Here is a 27761-nt window from a genome sequence, read left to right on the forward strand (position 1 = left end):
TAGTGGAAGCCGTAACATAAACAGCCGGCACCTTTGGCTGACTGCAAGTATTGCGGAGACCACAGAACCCGCATGCAAAGATCTGACATGCCCATGGCCCGCAGACACACACCCTGTGGGATGAGAAGCCCATGCTTGCCCCCATAGTATCAACAGCAATACTTGACTGGGAGCCTGGCTAGGGTTGCCAAATTCCAGGTGGCATCTGGAGATTTCCTGCTACTACAGTTGATCTCTGGACGACCGAGATCAGTTCCCCTGGGAAAGGTGGCTGCGTCGGAGGGTGGATTCCCTGACATTATACCCTGTGGAGGTCCCTTCCCTCCTCATTTCCACCTCCCCAAGTTCCACCCCCCCCCCAAAAAAAATCTCCAGTTATTTCCCAACCCAGAACTGGCAACCCAGAGCGGACCCTGAGCCTTCTGTAACCCGGCAGAACCCTGGGTACATCCTTCCTCCTCCTACCTGACTTGTTCAATTTGCAGAGGAGTTTTTTGGGAGAGGGAGGGGATTCGAGTCAATGAATGACAGCCCCTTGGTGCCTTTCAGGCAGCAGCTTCAAGAGCAAACATTCACGGTCTTACGGTTCTGAAGGTAACAAACATTGATCGTAAACCCAATAACTTTACGATTACAGGTCAAACTAGATTGTAATGGCTGTCTTTCCTTGGAGGTTTTTTAAATGAAGGGTGGATGGCCATCTGACAGCAATGCGGATTCTGTGAACTTAGAGGGAGGTATTTGTAAATTTTCTGCATTGTGCAGGGGGTTGGACTAGATGGCCCTGGAGATCCTTTTCCAACTCTGTGATTCTATGAATTTCCTGACCGTTAGAGCAATTCCTCAGTGGAACAGGCTTCCTCGGGAGGTGGTGGGCTCTCCTTCCTTGGAGGTTTTTAAACAGAGGCTGGAGGGCCATCTGACAGCAATGAAGATCCTCTGGAGAGCCAGTTTGGTGTAGTGGTTAAGTGTGCGGACTCTTATCTGGGAGAACCGGGTTTGATTCCCCACTCCTCCACTTGCACCTGCTAGCATGGCCTTGGGTCAGCCATAGCTCTGGCAGGGGTTGTCCTTGAAAGGGCAGCTGCTGTGAGAGCCCTCTCCAGCCCCACCCACCTCACAGGGTGTCTGTTGTGGGGGAGGAAGGTAAAGGAGATTGTGAGCTGCTCTGAGACTCTTCGGAGTGGAGGGTGGGATATAAATCCAATATCTTCTTCTTCTGAATTTAGGGGGAAGTGTTTGTGAGTTTCCTGCATTGTGCAAGGAGTTGGGCTAGATGACCCTGGTGGTCCCTTCCAACTCTAGGATTCTTCAGGAGGTGGTGGGCTCTCCTTCCTTGGAGGTTTTGAAGCAGAGGCTAGATGGCCATCTGACAGTGATGAAGATCCTGTGAATTTAGGGGGAGGTATTTGTGAGTTTCCTACATTGTACAGTGGGTTGGACTAGATGGCCCTGGAGGTCCCTTCCAACTCTGTGATTCTATTAGGAAGAACTTCCTGACCGTTAGAGCGATTCCTCAGTGGAACAGGCTTCCTTGGGAGGTGGTGGGCTCTCTCCTTCCTTGGAGGTTTTTAAACAGAGGCTAGATGGCCACCTGACAGCAATGCTGATTCTGTGAACTTATTGGGACGTATTTGTGAAGTTCCTGCATTGTGCAGGGGGTTGGACTAGATGACCCTGGAGGCCCCTTCCAACTCTCGGACTCTATGATTCTCTGGGAGGTGGGGGGCTCTAAGGCATTATGCCTCACTGAAGTCCCTCCCCTCCCCAAAACCTGACTTCCTTAGGCTCCACCCCCAGAATCTCCAGGTATTTCCTAACCCAGAACTGGCAACCCTGTTGACTGGGGTGGAGGGTCTGCTTCTAAAGTTCAGTTTTGCTCTGGAAATGTTGGGGGGGGGCGTGGCTCAGTGGCAGAGCCTCTGCTTGGCATGCAGAAGGTCCCAGGTTCAATCCCCGGCAGCATCTCTCCTTAGAAAGGACCAGGCATGCAGTGCTGGATTAAACCTGTGGAGGCCCCTAGGCAGTCGAAATCTCGGGGGCCCCCCTTGCAAATTATCTCGGAGTCTGAGTGCCCACCCCACTGCCCCCAGCCCCTGCTGCAGCCTACAGGCCCCTTCTCAAAAGCCCTTTAACTAAGTTGCGGGGGAGAGGCGGAGAGAGGCAACTTTGGCAACGATGCCAGGCAAGTCGGGCAAAGAGCGGCTCAGTTGCTGGCTGCACGTGCAGGCTGGAAAGGCTGCAAGCAGGGGGGAACCGGGGGGGGGGAGCCAGCCCGGGGCTCCTAAAGGCATGGAGGCCCATAGGCCAGTGCTTACTTGGCCTAATTCTTAATCCAGCCCTGCAGGCAGGAGGGGATGGGAAAGACCCTTTTCTGCCTGAGACCCTGGAGAGCAGCTGCCGATCTGAGCAGACAATACTGGCTTTGATGGACCAAGAAGAAGGGTCTGCTTTGTGTGCGTTCATGTTTAGTGATCTGCTTGGCCTGCAGAAGGCCCCAGGTGATACGAAGGACCTCAGCCTGAGACCCTGGAGAGCCGCTGCCAGTCTGAGTAGGCAAGATTGACCTTCGTGGACTGACAGTCCGATTCAGTAGAAGGCAGACTTTCATCTGGGCACGAGGAAAACTTGCTGCTGCTTCTGCCAGCAGTGTGTCTGCGGAGCACTGAGAAACCAGAGCCCCCCCCCCAAATCACCCCTTTCCCAGTGCTGACGGGGCAGAGTCATTCCCACGGCTGGCCAAAGCGTCATTCTCTCTGGTGGAATTCCCCTTCTGCAGCTGGCAGGGATTGGTGGCTCCATCCTGGGGTTTCTCCAGCCTCTGGACAGATGTTTCTGGGGTCACATTCCAGGAAGACCCTGGCAGTATTTCTCTCACCACACTTGATCTCAAGACCACATCCCCAGATTTGGGCTCTTCACCCAGCATGGGTGGAATCTACTCAGCATGCCTGACCTTTTTGGCCCCGATCCTGTTAAAGATTAGCCAATGGGAAGGGAGGGAGGGCCTGCACCGGGGGCTCAGCCTGAGCTGGGGAAGGTCAGGATGTCAGGAAGGTGCTGAGGCCTCATGGAAACCTTTTATGGCACTTCAGGAAAGACACACGCCAGGGTCAGCAGGCGGGTTAGGAAGGAGGCTATGGCTGATGTTGCTGACTCCAGACTGAGAAAGCCTAGAGATTTGAAGGCAGACTGTGAGGAGGGAGGGACCTCCATGGGGTACAGTGCCCCAAAGACTCCACCCTCCAAAACAGCTCCTTTCTCCTGGGGAACGGAGCTTTGTAGTCTGGTGATTATTTATAATTGAGAACATCAGAAAAGCTCTGCTGGATCAGACCAATGAGGGTCCATCTAATCCTGCCTCACACAGCGGCCAGTTCCTCTGGAGGGCCAACAACAGAACATGGAGGCCAAAGCCTTCATAAGAACCTCAGAAGAGCCTTGATGGATCAGACCAGTGAGGGTCAATCCAGTCCAGCCTCCTGCCTCACACAGTGGCCAGCTAGTTCCTTTGGAGGGCCAACAACAGGGCAGAGAGGCTGAGGCCTTCTCCTGAGAAGAACATCATAAGAGCCCTGCTGAGTCAGACCAGGGAGGGTCCATCTAGTCCAGCATTCTGTCTCACACAGTGGCAAGCCAGTTCCTCTGGAAGGCCAACAACAGGGCAGAGAGGCCGAGGCCTTCACCTGAGAAGAACCTCAGAAGAGTCCTGCTGGGTCAGACCAGGGAGGGTCCATCTAATCCAGCATTCTGTCTCACACAGTGGCCAACCAGTTCCTCTGGAGGGCCAACAACAGGGCAGAGAGGCTGAGGCCTTCCCCTGAGAAGAATCAGAAGAGCCCTGCTGGACCAGACCGGGGAGGGTCCATCTAGTCTAGCCTCCTGCCTCACACAGTGGCCAGCCAGTTCCTCTGGAGGGCCCACAACAGGGCAGAGAGGCTGAGGCCTTCCCCTGTTGTTGCCTCCTGGCTCTGGGATTCAGAGGCTTTGTGCCGCTGAATGTGGAGGTTTCCCTCAGTCCCCATGGCTAGTAGCCACTGATAAGACCTCTCCCTCCATGAATCTCTCCAATCTCCTTTTCAAGCTGTCTATTCCTGTGGCCGTCACTACATCCTCTGGCAGCAAACTCCACATTTCAATCACCCTCTGTGTGAAGAAGGATTACTTTTTGCCTGTCCTGAACCTCCTGCCCATCAGCTTCATGGGATGCTGGGAAATCTGACCCCACCTGCAGGGTGGCAACCCTGGGCTTCACCGTTTTCACGAGGTGTTGAGAAGGACAAGGCACCCAGTAGCAGGAGCAGTGCTCACCAGGCCTCAGTCCTATCGTGGGCGTGCAGGCAAGCCGTGGTGTTTGTGGTGGGCTCGGCTCTTTCGGGGTTAGCAGGGGCCAGGGGAGATGAGGACTGGGGCTCTGGTGAGGGAGCACCAGAAGGCATCACCCCCTCCCCAAGTTACTGTGCCCTCCGGCAGAAAGGAACTGGGGCAAAGCCAAGAGATAGGAGTGGGAAGAAGAAGGCAAAGGCTGGTTCTCAGGCTGACTGAGTCGGGGAGGGAAGAGGCCAGAGAACCAGGCAAGGCTGGAGGGGATGGTGGCCCAGGCAAAAACCAGTTCTGCTCTGGAAGCACTGGCAATTTGAACAGGTCTGGGGACACCAATGTATTAAATGAATCAATTCCTCAGTTTGTCGTCGTCAGTGTTTTCTACTCAGATTGGCAGCTGCTCTCCAGGGTCTCGGGCAGGGAAAGGTCTTCCATATCGTTTCAACTGGGGGAGCCAGGGACTGAACCTGGGACCTTCTGCATGCCAAGCAGAGACTCTGCCACGGAACCACAGACCCTCCCGGGCAATGTTCCCCCTAAGCTGTGGAGTCTTGTGAGCAAAAATTCTACTTTGTGAGCTACTGGCATGAACGTTGTGAGCTGCTGCATAAATCCATTTGCTCTGGGGCCATTTTTCCTGAGCTGAAACAAAAATATTTGAGGTGGAGGCTGGCAAGCTGTGAGCTGGATCATGCTAACTCATAAGAACATAAGTGAAGCATGTTGGATCAGGCCAATGGCCCATCCAGTCCAACACTCTGTGTCACATAAGAGAAGCCCTGTTGGATCAGGCCAGTGGCCCCTCCAGTCCAACACTCTGTGTCACATAAGAACATAAGAGAAGCCATGTTGGAACAGGCCAATGGCCCATCCAGTCCAACACTCTGTGTCACATAAGAGAAGCCCTGTTGGATCAGGCCAGTGGCCCATCCAGTCCAACACTCTGTGTCACATAAGAGAAGCCCTGTTGGATCAGGCCAATGGCCCATCCAGTCCAACACTCTGTGTCACATAAGAGAAGCCCTGTTGGATCAGGCCAGTGGCCCATCCAGTCCAACACTCTGTGTCACATAAGAGAAGCCCTGTTGGATCAGGCCAGTGGCCCATCCAGTCCAACACTCTGTGTCACATAAGAGAAGCCCTGTTGGATCAGGCCAGTGGCCCATCCAGTCCAACACTCTGTGTCACATAAGAGAAGCCCTGTTGGATCAGGCCAGTGGCCCATCCAGTCCAACACTCTGTGTCACATAAGAGAAGCCCTGTTGGATCAGGCCAATGGCCCATCCAGTCCAACACTCTGTGTCACATAAGAGAAGCCCTGTTGGATCAGGCCAGTGGCCCATCCAGTCCAACACTCTGTGTCACATAAGAGAAGCCCTGTTGGATCAGGCCAGTGGCCCATCCAGTCCAACACTCTGTGTCACATAAGAGAAGCCCTGTTGGATCAGGCCAGTGGCCCATCCAGTCCAACACTCTGTGTCACATAAGAGAAGCCCTGTTGGATCAGGCCAGTGGCCCATCCAGTCCAACACTCTGTGTCACATAAGAGAAGCCCTGTTGGATCAGGCCAATGGCCCATCCAGTCCAACACTCTGTGTCACATAAGAGAAGCCCTGTTGGATCAGGCCAGTGGCCCATCCAGTCCAACACTCTGTGTCACATAAGAGAAGCCCTGTTGGATCAGGCCAATGGCCCATCCAGTCCAACACTCTGTGTCACATAAGAGAAGCCCTGTTGGATCAGGCCAGTGGCCCATCCAGTCCAACACTCTGTGTCACATAAGAGAAGCCCTGTTGGATCAGGCCAATGGCCCATCCAGTCCAACACTCTGTGTCACATAAGAGAAGCCCTGTTGGATCAGGCCAATGGCCCATCTAGTACAACACTCTGTGTCACACAGGGGCCAAAAACCCCAGGTGCCATCAGGAGGTCCACAAGTTGTCAAGTTGGCTGACTCAATAACGAGACCTTTGATAAAAAGTTTCTAGTTTATTGAAATCATTGTATCCAACAGCTAAGAGATTGTGAGACTGAGGAACATACAGTAAGGACAATCATATAAGGTATTCTTCAAAGGAATTCTTTAGGGAGGGGGTACTATGCAGGGCACATTCACACATTGATGTTACAAATCATTCTCAGGCCGGCCGGCCTTGGGCAAGGCGCCTCTCCCCCATTGCCCAGTCTGAGAAGGCACCATTATCTCTTTCACATGTTTCCATTGCAGAGCAAACTACATAACAAAAGACAGGAAGGGGGGAGGGGGAAGAGAAGAGCTAGCAGCATTGGCATACAGTATGGCTTTTACCCAGGATGCTTTCCCCTGAACCAAAGATGTTACACAGGCTTGACCAGAGCTGAAGCAGACTTGACACAAGTGGGACTAGAAGCCCTTCCACTGTGCCCCACCCCCCCCCAAGGACCAAGAATACAGAGCGTCACTGCCTCAGACAGAGAGTTCCAACAATACACTGTGGCTAATAGTCACTGATGGACCTCTGCTCCATATGCTTATACATTCCCCTCTTGAAGCTGTCTATGCTTGTAGCCACCACCACCTCCTGTGGCAGTGAATTCCGCATGTTAATCACCCTTTGGGTGAAGAAGGACTTCCTTTTATCCATTCTAACCTGACTGCTCAGCAATTTCATTGAATGTCCGCGAGTTCTCGTATTGTGAGAAAGGGAGAAAAGGACTTCTTTCTCTCCCTTCTCTATCCCATGCATAATCTTGTAAACCTCTATCACAGGGGTGGCCAACGGTAGCTCTCCAGATGTTTTTTGCCTACAACTCCCATCAGCCCTGGCCAGCATAGCCAATGGCTGGGGCTGATGGAGGTTGTAGGCAAAACATCTGGAGAGCTACCGTTGGCCACCCCTGCATTTTATCACCCCACAGTTGACGTTTCTCCAAGCTAAAGAGCCCAAGCGTTTTAACCTTTCTTCATAGGGAAGGTGTTCCAACTCTTTAATCATTCTAGTTGCCCTTTTCTGCACTTTTTCAATGCTATAATATCTTTTTTGAGGTGCGGTGACCAGAATTGTACACAGTACTCCAAATGAGGCCACACCATCGATTTATACAGGGGCATTAGAATACTGGCCAATTTGTTTTCAATTCCCTTCCTAATAATTCCCAGCACGGTGTTGGCCTTTTTTATTGCAATCGCACACTGTCTTGACATTTTCAGTGAGTTCTCTACCACAACCCCAAGATCTCTCTCTTGGTCAGACTCTGCCAGTTCACACCCCATCAACTTGTATTTATAGCTAGGATTTTTGGCCCCAATATGGATTACTTTGCACTTGTCCCCATTGAACCTCATCTGCCACGCTGATGCCCACTCACCCAGCCTCAACAGATCCCTTTGGAGTGCCTCACAATCCTCTCTGGTTCTCACCACCCTGAACAATTTAGTGTCATCCGCAAACTTGGCCACTTCACTGCTTACTCCCAACTCCAAATCATTAATGAACAAGTTAAAGAGTATGGGGCCCAGTACTGAGCCCTGCGGCACCCCACTGTGTACCATCCTGCACTGCAAAAATCCCCTCTAACTCAGCTTAGAGGGAACACTGCTCCCCAATACATAAGCTGTGTTATACTAAATCAGTCCCTCCCTCCATCCATCAGTCTTGTCTACTCAGACTTGCAGCAGCTCTCCAGGGTCTCAGGTATAGAAGGGCCTTTCCATCCCCTTCTGCCTGCTTCTTTTAACTTGAGATACTGGGGACCTTCTGTGAGCCTCACCCCCACTAGTTGCTGCTGATTAGGGTTGCCGGTCCCCAGGTGGGGGCAGGGGATCCCCCGGTTTGGAGGCCTTCCCCCCGCTTCAGGGTCATCAGAAAGCGGGGGAGAGGAGGGAAATGTCTGCTGGACACTCCATTATGCCCTGTGGAGACTTATTCCATAGAAAATAATGGGGAATTGATCTGTGGGTATCTGGGGCTCTGTGGGGGGGCTGTTTTTTGAGGTAGAGGCACCACATTTTCAGTATAGCATCCAGTGCCTCTCCCCAAAATACCCCCCAAGTTTCAAAAAGATTGGACCAGGGGGTCCAGTTCTATGAGCCCCCGAAAAAGGTGCCCCTATCCTTCATTATTTCCTATAGAAGGAAGGCATTTTAAAGGTGTGTGGTCCCTTTAAATGTGACGGCCAGAACTGGAGTTCAATGATGTTTCGTCACACCCTTGGTCCTGGCTCCACCCCCAAAGTCTCCTGGCTCCACCCCCAAAGTCCCCAGATGTTTCTTGAATTGGACTTGGCAACCCTAGTGCTGATCTTGATAGGCAGTGAGGTGGTCCTCCAATCACCACCACCACCATCATTTTCCCTTCTTCTTTTTTCTTTTTGCTCCCTCCCAGTTTTGGAGATCCTGAACCTCATCCATCAGAGGGATCTCTTGACCGCCGACGAACACATCATCGAGCTGGAAGCGGAGTGTGAGCAGGACGGCCAGCAGAGCCCGGAGAACGGCGAGATGCGGAAGGACGGGAGCCGGAAAGCCAAGGACGTGGCTCTGCTCTACGAGGCCCTGCTGAAGGAGCTGTGGGCAGTCCTGGCCGAGGCGCTGGCGGCCAAGAGCACCCACCCCAAGCTCGAGCTGATGGTACGAGTGATCGAGCAGGAGGAAGAGACGGACCGCAGGTGGCTGGAGGCCAAGGGGGGCACTGCGGAAGGATCCGGGGCCCGGCCCCGAGGCATGAAGAAGCAGTGGGTGGAAGCAGTGAAGACGCTGGTGGGCCAGAGGTTGTGCCAGTGCGCGGAAGGCAGGACCAGCCCCATCCCCACGCTGATGGACAGGCTAGCCAAGTGCGCCTGGGAGGACTTGTGCGCCGTGAAGTTCCACCTGCTGCACGCTTACCCAAAGGACTACGAGGCCTTCAGCATCTACCTGTGCAGTTACCACCAGGGCCTGGCCCAGCGCTTGGCTGAGGTGGTCCAGAAGAGCCTGACCATCTCTGACCTGTACTTCGTCTTGGACTGGAATAGCAACATCTACCACAGGTAAGCGGAAGGGAGATGCGTCACGAGGAAGGGCGAGGCAGTGGCACGGGGGAAAGGTGGGCAGCCCTTCTGCCACACTCTGGGAGAATCCCGCTCAGCCCTGGGCTGTGGTGCGGGATCCAGGTGGGTCTAGTGTAGGACTGCTAATTCCAGGTTAGGAAAATTCCTGGAGATTTGGGGAGGTGGGAAGGAACTTGTCAGGGTAGAAACCCACCCTTCAAAGCAGCCATTTTCTCGGTGGGAATTCATCTCTGTAGCTGAAGGTCAGTTGTCATTCCAGATCTCCTGCCTGGAGGTTGATAACCCTAGGCAGGGCCTGGAGATCTCTTGGAATTACGACTCATCTCCAGGTGACAGACTTCAGCTCCCCTGGGGGAGAAAAGACTCCTTTGGAGGGTGGGCCGTGTGGTCCCTCCCCCTCCCCAAACTTCTCTGTCCTTGGGCTCCAGTCCCCAAATCTCCAGGTATTTCCACACCTGGAGATGGCAACCACCCTCGGTCTATGTGAAGTGGTCTCTCTGCAAAGGAAGAGCAGAGGGGCAAAGGGAAGCCGGAAGATCTGTTCTTCCGCCAGACAGTTGGAGGGGGTGGGGGGAGAAGTGGGTATTCTTTTTCAGTTCTGAGGTGAGTGTGTGTGGAGGAGAACTCCCCTCATGGGCTGGTAACTGGAAGAGGGCGGGAGGCAATATTTGGGTTTTGTGCCTCAGGAACTATGGGGACTTGGCCTGGCCTGACAGGAAATGGTGGGAATGAACCCAACTGGAGGGCACACAGCCTGGCTTGGGGAATATTCTCCCTCTAACTCAAGGGTCCCCAACCTTTTTGAGTTGGTGGGCACCCTTGGGATTCTGACACTGTGTGGTGGGTACAGCCACAAAACAGCTGCCGCAGGAGGTGGAGCCGGCTACAAAATGGCTGCCGCAGGAGGTGGAGCCGGCCACAAAATGGCTGCCGCAGGAGGTGGAGCCAGCCACAAAATGGCTGCCGCAGCTTCCCTTCAGTCACACTGCGGAGCGGAGGTCTCTGTGCTGTGGGGCAGCTGCTGCCAAAACAGTTTTAAAAAATCTGCACAGCCAGTCAAATCTCCAGTAGCCAATCAGAAGTCTTGCTAGTTTGGTGTAGTGGTTAAGCATGGGAGAACCAAGTTTGATTCCCCACTCCTCCACTTGCATCTGCTGGAATGGCCTTGGGTCAGCCATAGCTCTTGTAGGAGTTGTCCTCAAAAGGGCAATTGCTGTAAGACCTCTCTCAGCCCCGCCTGCCTCACAGGATGTCTGTTGTAAGGGAAGAAGATATAGGAGATTGGAAGCCGCTCTCGAGTCTCTGATTCAGAGAGAAGGGCGGGGTATAAATCTGCAGTCTTCTTCTTCTAAAAACAAACCAGAAGGCTAGCTAAAAACCTGTGACAGGCAGCGGGGAGAGATGTCAGCGGGCCCTGTCTTGGAGGCCCCTTCTCTAACTCTCTGTCCCCTCCCCCCCACAGAGAGGTGCTGGGGCGAAGTGAGATTGCCCCCCTGGTCAAGAAAGTCCAGGAGCTGGGCCCGCTGCTGCCCTCCGAGACCCAGCTCAGCCTGGAAGAGAACTGCATCGAAGCCGTCAAGGTAACTTCCAGGGTGGCTGTGAGAGGGAGCGGCATTTTTTGGAAAACCGATTGCATCCGTCTGTGCCTCCTTCCAGAGGCTCCACATATGACAGTCCAAAGAGACCTACTTTCAAGAGAGGCAGAGCACCGTGAAGGTCAGAAGGGGGGACTTAGGAGAGACATAGGGGCTGCCAGCCTTTGGGTGGGGAGAAATGTAGGAGGCTGTGAGAAATTCCTGTGCAAAGAACATTTGCAGCTTGTGGTGGTGCTGTTCAGACGCACAGTCGAGTCCGACTCTTTGTGACCCCCTGGACCAAGCCACGCCAGGCCCTCCTGTCCTCCACCATCCTCCGAAGTCTGCTGTGAATTCGTGTTCGTTACAGCAGTACACAACTTGTGTAACACAGCTTAATACAAGAATTACACACCCTCCACAAACATGATATCAGTGCTTAATCGCACTCTGGAATATATTTATTTTTATTTATTTCATTCAATTTATATCCCGCCCTACCCCACCGAAGCGGGATATATTGATTTTTTATGTTAATTGTGTTTAAAGGGAAAACACCACAATCAACTTTTTAACAGCAATACTTCTAAGAAAAACATGCAAGGTTTGCCAGGTTTTCCCTTTCAATGCCGTTAGCATAAATACTCAATATATCGCAGAGTGCAATTAAGCACTGATATAATGTTTGTGGAAGGTTTGTAATTCTTGTATTAAGCAGTGTTACACAAGTTGCAATTGTTCTTTGCACAATAATTTTTCACAGCCTCCTATGTTTTTCTCAACCTTGGCTGTGTTTCCCTTGTTTAGTTGCCAAGCCTCTAGGTGTGGCCTGGAGATCTCCCAGAATTTCCACTGATCTCCAGATGACAGAAATCAGACCCCCTCTGGGAGAAAATGGCTGCTTTGGAGGGCGGAGTCCGTGGCCCTTTACTGCTGCTGCCCCTCCCCTCCTCAAACCCCGCCCTCCCCGAGTTCCACCCCCTCCCCGAGCTCCACAAATCCCCCAACCCAGAACTGGCAACAAGGTTGCCAACGCTGTCTTGGTTAATTCCTGGAGATTTGGGGGTGGACCCTAGGGAAGGGGGAGCTAGGGAGAGAGCTGACAAACCCACCTGGAGCTCATGGCAAGGAGGCTGCAGTGGCGAAAATGAAATGACAAAGTGAAATAAATCACATGTTGCTCATTCCACGGAGACAGATCAAGGGGTGGCCGAACCTGCTTAATGTAAGAGCCACATTGAATAAGCGTCAGATGTTTGAGAGCTGCAAGATGGAAGGAAGGAAGGAAGGGAGGGAGGGAGGGAGGGAGGGAGGAAGGGAGGGAGGGAGGGAGGGAGGAAGGAAGGGAGGGAGGAAGGAAGGGAGGGAGGAAGGGAGGAAGGAAGGGAGGGAGGAAGGAGGGAAGGGAGGGAGGGAGGAAGAAAGGGAGGGAGGGAGGGAGGAAAAAAGGGAGGGAGGGAGGGAGGAAGGAAGGAAGGGAGGGAGGGAAGGGAGGGAGGGAGGAAGAAAGGGAGGGAGGGAGAAAGGAAAGGAGGGAGGAAGGAGGGAGGGAGGGAGGAAGAAAGGGAGGGAGGGAGGAAGGGAGGGAGGAAGGAGGGGAGGGAGGGCGGGAGGGAGGGAGGAAGAAAGGGAAGGAGGGAGGGAGGAAGGAAGGAAGGGAGGGAGGGAGGAAGAAAGGGAGGGAGGGAGGAAGGAGGAAAGGGTGGGAGGGAGGAAGGGAGGGAGGGAGGGAGGAAGGAGGGAGGGAAGGGAGGGAGGGAGGAAGGAAGAAAGGCTGGAAAGAAAGCAAAGAGATGGGAGGAGTGGGAAGAGAGGGTGGAAAGAAAGCAACTTTTAAATGCTTTCTCCAAGCAGGCCAGTAGGTTGGCTGGGGCTTTGAGAGCCACCCAATATATGTGAAGGAGCCACACGTGGCTCTGGGATAGATCCGCTCTCCAAGCTGTAAGGACAGATGGACTCCCACATCCTAGCTGAATGAAGGAGTGAGGAGTGGCTCCCAAAAGCTCCTCCCTGGCTGCAAATTGTGTTCGTCCTGAAAGTGCTGCTGGACTCCGCCTCTTTCCTAATATTGCTCATTTGATTGCCTGTCCTCTGTGGAGCCCGTGGATAAAGGCAAGGCTGGGGAGATTGGGGGGGGGGGGGGCTCCTGAAGGCACCCACCATTGGCGTCTACTCACTGGAGAGAAATGCTCCCTGGCGGAGAGGCCCTGTGTCCCGGGAAACTTCCTCTCCTCTCTCCCTCTATCCTCTTTTGCTGCTTGTTTGCAGGCGAAGATCGTGGCGGACCTGAGCCGAGAGCTGCAGCAGGAGGAGGAGAAGTGGGGCCAGAAGGAGGCCGACGAGTCCCAGATCTGTCTCTCCAGCAAAATCATCCCGGTACGTCAGACCCCAAAAAGCCAGGGGCTCTTCTCACATGCTGTATTGCTGCCTGCAAGTTCCGCTCTTCCCATCCCTTCCACACACAAACACACGCCAACCTCACCCTTGCCCCACTGTGTACGTGTCAGGTGCTGTCGCTTACAGCCACCCCAGCCAGGAGCTTCTAAGGCAAGGGAGAAGCAGAGGTGGTCTGCCCTTGCCTTCCTCTGCAGAGCCTTTCTTGGTGGTCTCCCTTCCAAGTACTGACCCCGCTTAGCTTCTGAGATGTGACAAGATCGGGCTGCACCATTGCCCAGTTGGGATTTATTTATTTCTTTTGCCATCAAGTCAAAGGTGGCTTACGATGACCCCAACTTGCAAGAGATGTTCGGAAGCAATTTGCCTACCTCCACGTAGCAACCCCAGATTTCCTCTTTGGTCTCCCACCCAAATACCCTGATCCCTCAGCCCCGCCTGGTGCTGAGTCTTCCTCCCGCTTTGCAGGTGTTAAGGACTCACACAGACAAAGCCCCCCAGATCACGGTGGATTTCGGGAGGAGAATGGTGCTGTGCTGTCTGGCCTGCCTGGCGGAATTCCTGCAAAGGTAGAGCACCCCAGAGCCTGGGCATGGGGAAAGAAGAGCATCTGCTAGAGAGCCAGTTTGGTGTAGTGGTTAAGTGCGTGGACTCTCATCTGGGAGAGCCGGGTTTGATTCCCCACTCCTCCACTTGCACCTGCTGGAATGGCCTTGGGTCAGCCAGAGCTCTGGCAGAGGTTGTCCTTGAAAGGGCAGCTGCTGTGAGAGCCCTCTCGGCCCCACTCACTTCACAGGGTGTCTGTTGTGGGTGGAGGAGATAGAGGAGATTGTGAGCCGCTCTGAGACTGATTCAGAGAGAAGGGCGGGGTATAAAACCAATATCTTCTTCTTAGAGAGCCAGTTTGGTATAGTGGTGAAGTGCGTGGACTCTTATCTGGGAGAACCAGATTTGATTCCCCACTCCTCCACTTACACCTGCTGGAATGGCCTTGGGTTTGCCATAGCTATTGCAGGAGTTGTCCTTAAAAGGGCAGCTGCTTGAGAGCCCTCTCAGCCCCACCCACCTCACAGGGTATCTGTTGTGGGGAGAGAAGATATAGGAGATTGTAAGTCTCTCTGAGTCTCTCATTCAGAGAGAAGGGCGGGGTATAAATCCAATATCTTCTTAGAGAGCAAGTTTGGTGTAGTGGTTAAGTGTGCAGACTCTTATCTGGGAGAACCGGGTTTGATTCCTCACTCCTCCACTTGCACCTGTTGGAATGGCCTTGGGTCAGCCATAGCTCTTGAAAGGGCGGGGTATAAAACCAATATCTTCTTCTTAGAGAGCCAGTTTGGTATAGTGGTGAAGTGCGTGGACTCTTATCTGGGAGAACCAGATTTGATTCCCCACTCCTCCACTTGCACCTGCTGGAATGGCCTTGGGTTTGCCATAGCTATTGCAGGAGTTGTCCTTGAAAGGGCAGCTGCTGGAAGAGCCCTCTCAGCCCCACCCACCTCACAGGGTGTCTGTTGTGGGGGGAGAAGATATAGGAGATTGTGAGCCGCTCTGAGTCTCTGCTTCAGAGAGAAGGGCGGGGTATAAGTCTGTGATATTTAAAGCCACCTGATGGTTTTGTCCAGCTGTGGCTTGTTGGGGCCTCAGATAGAGAAAGGTCTTTCACCCTTCGTGCCTTCGAATGGGAGATGCTGGGGACTGAACCTGGGACTGTCTTCCAAGCCACGGCCCTGTGTGGAAACAGTGGTGCGGAAGTCTCTGGGAAGGGAAGATCAGGAGAGATTCCCCTTTCTGGGGCTGCTCCGGAGGCTGAACTGGAGGGAGGGAGCCTAGATGAGGGAGGGGTCTGCAAGGGAAGCTGGGAGGCACAGGAGGGGTGGGTTTGGCAGTGCCCGATTGGACTTTCAAGGGGGGGAGGAACTGTGTGTTCTCTTGGCTGGGGGATCATGGAGGAAACGTGCAGGGGAAGCGTATTGGGAGGCCCAGCCCTGAGGTCAGGGTGATGGGCACATGGGAATGAAATTGTGCTTGCAGGGGGCATCCATCCCCCCTGACTTTGCTTCCTCTTTGCCCCTCCCCCGCCCTTGTCTTCCTCCTGCCCAGTTTCCAGAGGAAGGTGGAGAAGTTCCACGAGGGGCAAGCAGACGGCACCTTAACGGCGGACAGCTATGTCAGCCGGACCATCGCGCTTGTCAATTGCTGTCCACCCTTCCGGTGAGTGTCCACCCCTCCCCATCCAGCCTAAATGACAAAGCAGGAGCAGCCGCTTAAGCCCCACCCCCTTAGAAAATGCGGTCATTGCTGACTTACTCCCTTCCCGCCTTAGAGTGTTTATGAACATTCCGTGTCACCACAATGGCTAGATAGGCCCGGAGGTTGTAGGCATGAAAGAGCAGGCCATCTTGCAGTGGTGTGACGACCTGTCCCTTCTCACAATGGTGGCGTTCTCCATTCTCCTGCAGTGAGCCAGGACGCTGGCACCCTTTCTGGCCTATCACCGTCTCTCCTGAAGTGCCTTTTCCAGCAGCAGTGGCTGTATCCAAGCTTTGCAGCCCAATTGCAAGAGTCCCGTAGGACAGTTTTTTGTGGGCTCCGTCAGATACCAGGCAGTGGATCCTGAGTCAGCTGAATTTTCTTTGTACGCAGAGAGGGGCTGGTGCGTAAAGCCTTCTCGCCACCCTTTGCATGCCTCCCCAAGTGACAGCCGTTTCCCCCTCAGGAAATACGTCAGGGACTTGGCGAGATGCGGTCACCCGGAGAGTGAGATAGCAGAGGGCCAGGCCAACGCCTCTCTGGACAGGGTGACACGGCTCTGCAATCGGGTGCTCGCCAGCCAGCTCTTCCAAAACCTGAAGGTATTCCTTTTGGGGAGGGTCTGCTTCATTTGTCCTAGCAGGAGTCCGAGGCTGCGAATCAACTTTGGTCCGATAAATCCCGGAGGTGTCTGCGCCTAAATTGCGTTTGTTAAAATAAAAAATTAAATTGTAAGTGGGGGGGGGGCAGATTAATGCTTACAGAACAAATTTGTCTAGATCAGGGCTGGCCAAAATTGCTTAACATAAGAGCCACACAGAATAAACTTCAGATGTTAGGGAGCCACAAGACATGAATGTCAGATGTTTGAGAGAAGGGAGGGAGGGAGGAAGGAGGCAGGGAGGAAGGAAGGAGGGGAGGAAGGAAAAAGGGAGGAAGGAAGGAAAGGAGGGAGGGAGGGAGGGAGGAAGGAAGGAAGGAAAGGAGGGAGGAAGGGAGGGAGGGAGGGAGGAAGGGAGGGAGGGAGGAAGGAAAGGAGGGAGGAAGGGAGGGAGGAAGGAAGGGAGGGACGAAGGAAGGAGGGACAAAGGAAGGAAGGGAGGGATGAAGGAAGGATGGAAGGAAGGAAGGAAAATAGATGGGGAATGGGATTGAAGGATAGGGAGAAAGCAACTTTAAATGCATTCTACAAGCTGCTGGCTGGCTTGCCTTGGAGAAATGATTCAAAGAGACAAATGCTTTCTCCAAGCTTGCTGAAGGAGTGGTGGGGGCTTTGAGAGCCACACAATATGCATGAATGAGCCACATGTGGCTCCTGAGCCACAGTTTGGCCACCCCTGGTCTAGAGTCTCGATTTAGGTGTGTGAGTCAAACATCTTACAGCCTGGCTCCCAGGGGGACAACCAGGGGGAGAGAGAGGGGGATGTAGAATCAGCCTCCTGCTCGGGTGGATCAGGGACCCTGGGAAGTGGGAGGTTCCTTTCCAAACCCTTGTTTGCTCCGTCATTGCCACTGAGAGCAAGGGATACTGGGGATGTTGGTGGGCCAGATCCTGCAGCTCCTACCCAGCCCTCTCCACTTCTGCACAGGAGCAGAGCCCAGCTGCTCCCTGGCCCGACCCCACAGCCTGCCTCCCCGTTGCAGAGAGAGAGCAATCCCTCGGCTCTTTCTGATCTCCTCCTTTCTGCCCCCACCCCCGCAGCCCTACTTCCACAAACTGATGAAGAGGAAATGGCTGAACAACTCTGAGGCCTTCTCTACCATCATGACCCTTCTCTCCGACCACGCCCAGAAGCTGAAGAAGATGAAGCCGGAGCCGTACGAGGTGAGGCAAGATTTTCAGGGTGATGAGTCTTCAAGAGTCAATGCTTCCTCTGGGGCACATCAGGAAACATTTCATTTACCCCTCCAGTGAAAAAGCGCCCTGGCACCGCTGGAGGCTGGTGCAGCCTTGAGAACAAAGGAACAACTGCTGTCTGCCCTATAGAGGGCTGCGACCGATTTCCTGGCTCTCTAACTCTGCCTGAAATGCAACCAAGAGACAGTTTCCTTAAGAACATAAGAGAAGCCATGTTGGATCAGGCCAAAGGCCCATCCAGTCCAACACTCTGTGTCACATAAGGACATAAGAGAAGCCATGTTGGATCAGGCCAATGGCCCATCCAGTCCAACACTCTGTGTCACACAGTGGCCAAAAAACCCAGGTGCCATCAGGAGGTCCACCAGTGGGGCCAGGACACTAGAAGTCCTCCCACTGTGCTCCCCCAAGCACCAAGAATTCAGAGCATCACTGACCCAGATAAAAGAACATAAGAGAAGCCATGTTGGATCAGGCCAATGGCCCATCCACCAAGAATACAGAGCATCACTGCCCCAGACATAAGAACATAAGAGAAGACATGTTGGATCAGGCCATTTGCCCCTCCAGTCCAACACTCTGTGTCACACAGTGGCCAAAAAGCCCAGGTGCCATCAGGAGGTCCACCAGTGGGGCCAGGACACTAGAAGCCCTCCCACTGGTGCACTCCCAAGCACCAAGAATACAGAGCATCACTGCCCCAGACAGAGAGTTCCAGCATAAGAACATAAGAGAAACCATGTTTGATCATGCCAATGGCCCATCCAGTCCAACACTCTGTGTCACACAGTAGCCCAAAAGCCAGGTGCCATCAGGAGGTCCATCAGTGGGGCCAGGACACTAGAAGCCCTCCCACTGTGCCCCCCCACAAGCACCAAGAATACAGAGCATCACCGCCCCAGAAAGAGAGTTCCAACAATACGCTGTGGCTAATAGCCACTGATGGACCTCTGCTCCAGATGTTTATCCAATCCTCTCTTAAAGCTGGCTATGCTTGTAGCCGCCACCATCTCCTGTGGCAGTGAATTCCACGTGTTAATCACCCTTTGGGTGAAGAAGGACTTCGGTTTATCCGTTCTAACCTGACTGCTCAGGAATTTCACTTTCCTTTTGGCATGCCAGGCTCCTGCTAAAGGCAGAGGAGCAGGGCCAGGAAAGAAACGTGGCAACCCAGCCCTTGACTGGCATCTCCAAGGGTAACGTCTGGTCTGCTCTGTGTGTCCCAGAACTCGTTCCTCATTCCCAACGCTGGTCTCTCCCCCCCACTCTGTTTTGACCACTCAGATGTTGGTGAAAGACTTGCACCACGGGGTCCTCCTCGAATATGTCCGCCCCCTGATGCGAGTTCGGGTCATCTGCACGTCCTCGAAGATGAGATCCAAAATGGCTGCCAAGCTACGCAGTGAGGCCCGGCAGCTCCAGGAATTCTTCGCCCAGCTGGTGAGAAAGGGGTGTGCGGGCATGGGGCTTCTGTCACCAATTGCCAAATGGGCAGGAAGGCAGCAGGACAGGGGTCATGTGCAAAGGAAGTGGTGTTGAGGGGTTTTTTTTGGCAAGGGATTCTGGGACGTGCTCTAGAGACCCCACATTGGCTGTGCTTTTTGGGGCTGACCAGGGCCCCTCAGCTGTCGTTCCCCCAGGCGGTGGGTGTCTGTGAGAAGGAGGTAGTTCTTAGGGCCCAAAAATCAGGGGTGCAGGTTAAGGGTTGCCACCCTCCAGGTGGGGCCTGGAGATCTCCCAGAATTGCAACTTATCTCCAGGTGGCCGTTCCCCTGGAGAAAATGGCTGCTGTGGAGGGTGGACTCTGGGCCCTTGAGGGCAGGTTTTGGGGAAGGGGGATATAATGCCCATGTGACTTTTCTCCCCTGCCCTCACTGCTTGGGGGTCTCTAGTGCTGCAGTGCCCCCACCGCCAACCAGCCCTGCTTACGAGATCTGTAAGCGTTGCCAGGCAACAGGGCAGCCTCCTCAGGAGGAGGCCCAGAAGAGCTGCCATCTTGGTTCCGTGCAGTGTTCTGGCATTTGTATTATTGTTGTTTTTAATGTTTTAGTTCAATGTGTTTTATTGCCATGGTGACCCTCCCTGACCCCACTAGCAGGGGAGGGCAGGACATATGTCAAATAAAAATAAATAAGTCAGGCTTACCAACTCCAGTATGGGGAATTCCTGGAGATTTGGGGGGTGGAAGAAGAAGATATTGGATTTATATCCCGCCCTATACTCTGAATCTCAGAGGAGTCACAATCTCCTTTACCTTACTCCCCCCCCACAGCAGACACCCTGTGAGGTGGGTGGGGCTGAGAGAGCTCTGACAGAAGCTGCCCTTTTAAGGACAACCCTGCGAGAGCTACGGCTGACCCAAGGCCATTCCAGCAGCTGCAAGTGAAGGAGTGGGGAATCAAACCCAGTTCTCCCAGATAAGAGTCCGCGCACTTCACCACACCACCAAACTGGCTCTCGGAGGGTGGAATTCGGGAAGGGGAGGGATCTCAGCTGGATTATAATGTCACAGAGTCCGTGTTCCAAAGCTGCCGTTTCCTGCAGGGTAGCTGATCTCTGCCATCTGGAGAGCGGCTGTTATTCAGGGAGATCTCCAGGCCCCACCGGGAGGTTGGCAACCCTAGCTGCTGTCGTCAGGCCTTGGGGTCCCATCGGAGAAAAGTAGCCAGGGAGGGGGCTGTGTGGGAAAATTGGTGGGAACACAGAAGAGGCCTGGCCCTCCCTCCTTCCTGTCGTGGCTTTCCTCTCCCACCCTTTGCTGCTCTGAGCTGAGGCCGCCCGCAGTGCAAAAAGCGCATTTGTCTTTTTGATGGACAGGAGGCTTGTGGTGTTTATCAGATCCTTCGGGGAACTCTGCCTCACCACCCTGCATCCCCCCAGCAGGGAGTTCCGTGGGTCGCGTGTGATTTGTTTGAAAAGGTCACTTCCTCCGGTTTGCTTCCAAGGCCGCTCAGCAACCCGTTCCTCCCCCCCTCCCAGCAAGCTATAATTAACTCCCTGTCCTGACAGCCACTGACTGCCCCCCCACCTCCCTTTCTTGCAGAGATCCACCTCCTTCTGGCTGGACGCCGCCGTGCCACACCTGGCCGAGATGATCGAGCTGGAAGACATGCCGGCCATCCAGATGGAAGTGGGGTTCCTCGCAAAGGACTTCCCAGACGTGCAGTGAGTGCTGAAGCAGAGTGGCTCTGGGGGGAGCCGGGGTGGGGGAGTTTGAATAACTGGGGATCCCATCTCTGCCACAACCCTTGAGGCGGCTTCCAGACCTATGTCCGAATCAGGGGTCATTTTGTAGACAAATAGGTGGTGGAGCTCATCCAGGGACTGCTATGCAGCTGGACCTGCTATTCAATGGACAAGGAGGTGGAACTCTCAGAAGGAGGAGGTGGAACACTCAGAAGGAAGAGGTGGAACTCTCAGAAAGGTTCTGCAGCTGGACCTGCTATTCAATGGACAAGGAGGTGGAACTCTCAGAAGGAGGAGGTGGAACTCTCAGAAGGAAGAGGTGGAACTCTCAGAAAGGTTCTGCAGCTGGACCTGCTATTCAATGGACAAGGAGGTGGAACTCTCAGAAAGGTTCAGGAGCTGGACCTGCTATTCAATGGACAAGGAGGTGGAACTCTCAGAAGGAGGAGGTGGAACACTCAGAAGGAAGAGGTGGAACTCTCAGAAAGGTTCTGCAGCTGGACCTGCTATTCAATGGACAAGGAGGTGGAACTCTCAGAAGGAGGAGGTGGAACACTCAGAAGGAAGAGGTGGAACTCTCAGAAAGGTTCTGCAGCTGGACCTGCTATTCAATGGACAAGGAGGTGGAACTCTCAGAAGGAAGAGGTGGAACTCTCAGAAAGGTTCTGCAGCTGGACCTGCTATTCAATGGACAAGGAGGTGGAACTCTCAGAAAGGTTCAGGAGCTGGACCTGCTATTCAATGGACAAGGAGGTGGAACTCTCAGAAGGAGGAGGTGGAACACTCAGAAGGAAGAGGTGGAACTCTCAGAAAGGTTCTGCAGCTGGACCTGCTATTCAATGGACAAGGAGGTGGAACTCTCAGAAGGAGGAGGTGGAACACTCAGAAGAAAGAGGTGGAACTCTCAGAAAGGTTCTGCAGCTGGACCTGCTATTCAATGGACAAGGAGGTGGAACTCTCAGAAGGAGGAGGTGGAACACTCAGAAGGAAGAGGTGGAACTCTCAGAAAGGTTCTGCAGCTGGACCTGCTATTCAATGGACAAGGAGGTGGAACTCTCAGAAGGAAGAGGTGGAACTCTCAGAAAGGTTCAGGAGCTGGGCTCCTGTGAGCTCCCGCTGAATCCGAGGCCTGGACCGAATCATAAGAAACATTTTGTGGCGGCGGAAAGGGTCAATGAGTCACAGACGACTTACGGCAAGAGGGGGTCAGCCATTGCCTGCCTCTGCGTAGCAGCCCTGGGCTTCCTCAGTGGTCTCCCATCCAAGGACTAACCAGGGCTGGCCCTGCTGAGATCTGAAGAGACTGGGCTTCCCAGGTGATGGCAGAGGAAACAGAGGCAGGTTCTGTTGGTGAAATGAGGCCAGAAGTCGGGGCTTTAAAACGTTCTGCAGGCTAGAAAGATTGAACGTATATGAACCTATGAAGCTGCCTGCTACTGAATCGGACCCTCTTTGGTCCATCCAAGTCAGTCTTGTCTTCTCAGACTGGCAGTAGCTCTCCAGGGTCTCCGGCTGAAGTTTTTCACACCTGTTCGCCTGGACCCTTTTGAGTTGGAGATGCCGGGGATTGAACCTGGGACCTTCTGCTTACCAAGCAGATGCTCTACCACTGAGCCACAGCCCCATTCATTGCTCTCTGGGGTCTCCAGCGGAGGTTATTTATACCTACTTGCCTGGACCCTTTTTAGTTGGAGATGCTGGAGATTGAACCTGGGACCTTCTGCTTACCAAGCAGATGATCTACCACTCAGCCACCATCCCTCCTCTGACCAGCAGTGGCTCTCCAGGGTCTCCGGCTGAAGTTTTTCACACCTGTTCGCCTGGACCCTTTTGAGTTGGAGATGCCGGGGATTGAACCTGGGACCTTCTGCTTCCCAAGCAGATGCTCTACCACTGAGCCACAGCCCCATTCATGGCTCTCCAGGGTCTCCAGCTGAGGTTTTTCACACCTATTTGCCTGGACCCTTTTCCATTGGAGATGCCAGGGATTGAACCTGGGACCTTCTGCTTACCAAGCAGATGCTCTACCACTGAGCCACAGCCCCATTCATGGCTCTCCAGGGTCTCCAGCTGAGGTTTTTCACACCTATTTGCCTGGACCCTTTTCCATTGGAGATGCCAGGGATTGAACCTGGGACCTTCTGCTTACCAAGCAGATGCTCTACCACTGAGCCACAGCCCCATTCATGGCTCTCCAGGGTCTCCAGCTGAGGTTTTTCACACCTATTTGCCTGGACCCTTTTCCATTGGAGATGCCAGGGATTGAACCTGGGACCTTCTGCTTACCAAGCAGATGCTCTACCACTGAGCCACAGCCCCATTCATGGCTCTCCAGGGTCTCAAGCAGAGGTTTTTCATACCTGTTTGCCTGGACCCTTTTGAGTTGGAGATGTTGGGCATTGAACCTGGGACCTTCTGCTTACCAAGCAGGTGCTCTTCCACTGAGCCACCGTCCCTCCCCTAAAATCATCGGAGCACCTGATTAATCCACACCCTCATGCATGAAGCTACCTTTTTCTGAACCGGACCCTCAGTCCATCAAAGTCTGTCTTGTCTACTCAGACTGGCTGCAGCTCTCCAGGGTGTCAGGCAGAAAAGGGTCTTTTCCATCACCTCCTACCTGGTCCTTTGAACTGGAGATGCTGCCAAGGATTGAACCTGGGGCCTTCTGTATGCCAAGCAGAGACTCTTCCACTGAACCACAGGCCTTCCCTAATTCTCGGCAAAAGTACTCTGGCTAGCAGCGGGCTGTGGAAACCATTTTTAAAAGATCAACCCCCTATGTTTAAAACCTGGAGAAAGAGAAATGTTTGGGCACAGAGCCCAAAAGAGGCTTGCGGGGAGGTACCAGGAGAGCAGCAAGAGAGAGGGCACTGCTCCAGTGACGTCCACCACGGAAGAGGCCAGCTGGGGGTTGCTGGGGGTAGGGGCTGCGAGAGAGCAGGGCAGCATTTTCTCTAAGCTGAGTTAGTGTGAGCAAGCTCAGTTTTTTAGGAAGAGCCTCATGGTGCAGAGCGGTCAGCTGCAGTGCTGCAGTCCTAAGCTCTGCTCAAGACCCGAGTTCGATCCCCAGAGGAAGCTGGGTTTTCAGGTAGCCGGCTCGAGGTTGATTCAGCCTTCCATCCTTCCGAGGTTGGTCAAATGAGTACCCAATGTGGCCAAGTGCAAAGTAATGCACATTGGGGCCAAGTATCCCAGCTACAAATACAAGTTGATGCGTTGTGAACTGGCAGAGACTGACCAAGAGAAAGATCTTGGGGTCGTGGTAGAGAACTCACTAAAAATGTCAAGACAGTGTGCGATTGCAATAACAAAAGGCCAACGCCATGCTGGGAATTAATAGGAAGGGAATTGAAAACAAATCAGCCAGTATCATAATGCCCCAGTATAAATCGATGGTGCGGTCTCATTTGGAATACCGTGTGTAATTCTGGTCACTGCACCTCAAAAAGGATATTATAGCATTGGAAAAAGTGCAGAAAAGGGCAACTAGAATGATTAAAGGTTTGGAACACTTTCCCTATGAAGAAAGGTTAAAATGTTTGAGGCTCTTCAGCTTGGAGAAACGTCGACTGCTGGGTGACATGATAGAGGTTTACAAGATTATGCATGGGATGGAGAAAGTAGAGAAAGAAGTCCTTTTCTCCCTTTCTCACAATACAAGAACTCGTGGGCATTCGATGAAATTGCTGAGAAGTCAGGTTAAAATGGATAAAAGGAAGTCCTTCTTCACTCAAAGGGTGATTAACATGTGGAATTCACTGCCACAGGAGGTGGTGGCGGCTACAAGCATAGCCAGCTTCAAGAGGGGATTGGATAAAAATATGGAGCAGAGGTCCATCAGTGGCTATTAGCCACAGTGTATGTGTGTATATACTGGGGGGACAGTGGAGAGAGGACTGGGGAAGGCAAGGGCAAACCACCTTGTAAAAAGTCTGCCATGAAAACGTTGTGATGCGACGTCACCCCAGAGTCGGAAACAACTCGTGCTTGCCCAGGGGGCTACCTTTACCTTTTACCTTTATAGCTCAGTTTTTTAGCCTCGGGCTCACACCTTTTTGTTTTAGCTCTGAAAAGATGGCCCCAGAGCAGACGGGTTTATGCAACAGCCAGATCTCTCACTCACAACTTTAAGGCCAGCAGCTCACAAAGTAGAAATTTCGCTCTCAAGACTCCACAGCCTAGAAGGAGGACTGGTCAGGAGGTGGAGTGGCTATCCTGGCTCAGGGCCGTGAAGAGACCTCACTGGCTGGGAAGAGCATCGCGTGTGGCTTGTTCCCTGTCCTCTGCTCGTGACGCCACTCTGGGAGAGGGTTTCCTGGGCGCTTTTCAGAAGAGCTGCCTCCTTGAGGTGCTGAAGGGCCAAAGAGCTTCCCTCCCCACCCCCACCCCGGTTCCCTCTCCCACCCTGGCTCTCACCCCCCACCTGCCTCTGGGCCGAAATGAGCTGGGGCTCCGCCAGGGCGAGTGGCCAAGCTCCAAGGAGTGGCCCGTTGCCACGGCTGGGGGGAGCCGCTGCGGGTCTGTTCCGTGCAAGAGAACAAACAAACACCAGTCCAAAGTTGAAGTGGAAGCGTTCCTGAGAGCCCTCTCTCCCGTCAGCGGAAAAGGCCCATCAGGTAAGGATGTGTGCGCAACCTGAGGCCCGGGCGCACGGCCAGCGATGAAGCGGCTCGGTCCCCAAAGCAGAGAGCTGCACCTTGCCAGGGGCCGTTTCCACCCCGAGGAAGGGAGAGTCCAAACTCTCAGAACAGGCCCTTCCTTGGGGTCAGAAGAACATCGGAAGAGGCCTGCTGGATCAGGCCACGGAGAGTCCATCCAGCCCTGCATCCTGTCTTCTCACACGGGGGGCCAACCAGGAGGGCCAGCCGCAGGGCAGAGAGGGCAAGGCCTTCCCCTGGGAGGTTCCTTTAGTCACTGTGACTAGTGGCCATTGCAAGTCTCCTCTTCCACGAATCTGCTTCACCCCTTTAAAAATATCTTTGTGGTCATCCTTGCATTTCTCAGCAGTGAATCCCACAATTTAATGACTCATTGCGCAAAGCAGTGTTTCCTTTTCGACCGAACTTGTTTCCCCTTCCATTTCATTGGGAACTTCTTTCACACCGATTGTGTGGCTCTTGAAGCCCCCACGGCCCTGTCAGCCAGCTTACAGAAGGTATTTCTGTCTACAAATCACCTCTCCAAGCCAAGCCAGCTGACAGCTTGGAAAATGCACTTAAGTTAAAGTTGCTTTCTTTCCACCTCTCCCTGCCTCTCCTCATCTATTTGCCAGCATTCCATCCTTCCTTGTGGCTCTCAACCATCTGATGTTTATTCTATGTGGGTCTTACGTTAAGCAAGTTTGGCCACCCCCGCTCGAGGGCATTCTGCCCCACTGAAGCCCCTCCCCAAACCTCGCCTTTCTCAAGCTCCTCCCCCAAAAGCCCCAGGTATTTTCTAGCTCAGAGCTGGCAAGCCCTACTCCCGAATCATCTCTTTTCCCAGCCGAAAAGTCCCAAACTCTCCAGACTTCCCTCCTAGGGAGGTGCGCCAACCTATCAGTCCTTTGGGCTGCCCTCTTCTGTACTTTCCCCAGCTCTGCCCCATCCTTTTTCGAGATGCAGCCCCCAGAGCGGCACACGGCACACGGCCTTCCCAAGGGGGCCACGCCTTGGCTCTACACAAGCCCTCTCCCATACCGGCTACCAGGCCTCGGATTCAGTGGGAGCTCACAGGAGCGCAGCTCCTGAACCTTTCTGAGAGTTCCTCCTCCTCCTTCTGAGAGTTCCGCCTCCTTGTCCATTGAATACTGTGTGCAGCTGCATCACAATCCCTGGATGAGCTCCACCACCTATTTTTCGACGAAGCGATCCCTGCCGGCCACGCTTTTTTCAGTCCCTGTCTTAACAGCCCCCAGCGTGGAGTTGGAGAACCCGAATGTTTCAGACCTGCAGCGCTATTGGGCCTTGGAGGCACATTCCACGTCAGCCTCTTTGGGACAGAAGGAACAGCCTGAGAGACGCAGGACAGGGCCCAGCTTCAAGTAAGGTTGCCAAGTCCAATTCAAGAAAGATCTGGGGACTTTGGGGGTGGAGCCAGGAGACTTTGGGGGTGGAGCCAGGAGCAAGATGTGACAAGCATCATTCAAAGGGAGTTCTGGCCATCACACTGAAAGGGACGGCACTCCTTTTAAATGCCTTCCCTCCACTGGAAATAATGAAGGATAGGGACACCTTCTTTTGGAGCTCATAGCATTGGATCCCCTGGTCCAGTCCTTTTGAAATTTGAGAGGGTCTTTTGAGGAGAGGCACTGGATGCTATGCTGAATATTTGGTGCCTCTACCTCCCAAAACAGCCCCCTCCCAGAGCTACAGGTACCCGCAGATCAATTCTCTATTATACCCTATGGGAATCAGTCACCGTAGGGTATAATGAAGTGCCCAGCAGACATTTCCCTCCCCCCTCACTTTCTGGTGACCCTGAAGTGGGGGGAGGGCCTCCAAACCTGGGGATCCCCTGCCCCCACCTGGGGATTGGCAACCCTAGCTTCCAGATCTCTTCCCTTGCAGGTTTCCCAGCAGAACCAAGGCAGGCTTCTGTCCCTCACGGCAAACCGGGGTGGGGGTTAGACTTTCATGCCCAGGGTACAGCTTCCAAGGAGGCAGTGCCGTGAAAGACCTCCAGTGCCCCACTTGCCCGCTTGCGCCAACTTTTCTGTCTTAGAATCATAGAATCCTAGAATCATAGAGTTGGAAGGGACCTCCAGGGTCATCTAGTCCAACCCCCTGCACAATGCAGGAAACTCGCAAACACCTCTCCCGAAATTCACAGGATCCTCATTGCTGTCAGATGGCCATCCAGCCTCTGTTTAAAAACCTCCAAGGAAGGAGAGCCCACCACCTCCCAAGGAGGAAGCCTGTTCCACTGAGGAATCGCTCTAATGGTCAGGAAGTTCTTCCTAATGTCCTGACCGTTAGAGTCTTAACTCATCCTTACTTTGACAATTCCCATGACCTCACTCCAGGGCTGAGTCTCCTGTGTTTGGGGCAGCAGCAGGGAACGTGGCAATTCTCCACCTGAAGTTGCGCCTCCACATTCGGCACCTGTGACATTGGGCTCAATTCCTAAGCTGCGCTGAGCCCTGGCCGTGAAGAGATCAGGGTGCC

At 53.6% G+C, this 27761-nt stretch overlaps 1 protein-coding gene and 3 non-coding genes across 4 annotated transcripts in view; 1 reads left to right on the forward strand and 3 right to left on the reverse strand.

Annotated features, from left to right (window-relative positions):
• Positions 1–27761, forward strand: part of EXOC3L2 (exocyst complex component 3 like 2) — a 43165-nt gene that overhangs the window by 9036 nt on the left and 6368 nt on the right. The window contains exons 2-10 of the mRNA XM_060258317.1: positions 8688–9330; positions 10814–10931; positions 13194–13301; positions 13788–13888; positions 15420–15530; positions 16036–16171; positions 17272–17394; positions 18712–18867; positions 20471–20592. Coding sequence (XP_060114300.1) covers positions 8688–9330; positions 10814–10931; positions 13194–13301; positions 13788–13888; positions 15420–15530; positions 16036–16171; positions 17272–17394; positions 18712–18867; positions 20471–20592 — 1618 coding nt within the window. The remainder of the gene's footprint in view (positions 1–8687; positions 9331–10813; positions 10932–13193; positions 13302–13787; positions 13889–15419; positions 15531–16035; positions 16172–17271; positions 17395–18711; positions 18868–20470; positions 20593–27761) is intronic.
• TRNAT-GGU (transfer RNA threonine (anticodon GGU)) lies at positions 22587–22658 on the reverse strand. Its single transcript has one exon. It is a non-coding gene; the product is annotated as a tRNA-Thr (tRNA).
• On the reverse strand, positions 22724–22795 carry TRNAT-GGU (transfer RNA threonine (anticodon GGU)). Its single transcript has one exon. It is a non-coding gene; the product is annotated as a tRNA-Thr (tRNA).
• TRNAT-GGU (transfer RNA threonine (anticodon GGU)) lies at positions 22861–22932 on the reverse strand. The gene has a single exon. It is a non-coding gene; the product is annotated as a tRNA-Thr (tRNA).

The sequence above is a fragment of the Heteronotia binoei genome, chromosome 17 (assembly GCF_032191835.1).
Source record: "Heteronotia binoei isolate CCM8104 ecotype False Entrance Well chromosome 17, APGP_CSIRO_Hbin_v1, whole genome shotgun sequence".
Classification (NCBI taxonomy): Eukaryota; Metazoa; Chordata; class Lepidosauria; order Squamata; family Gekkonidae; genus Heteronotia; species Heteronotia binoei.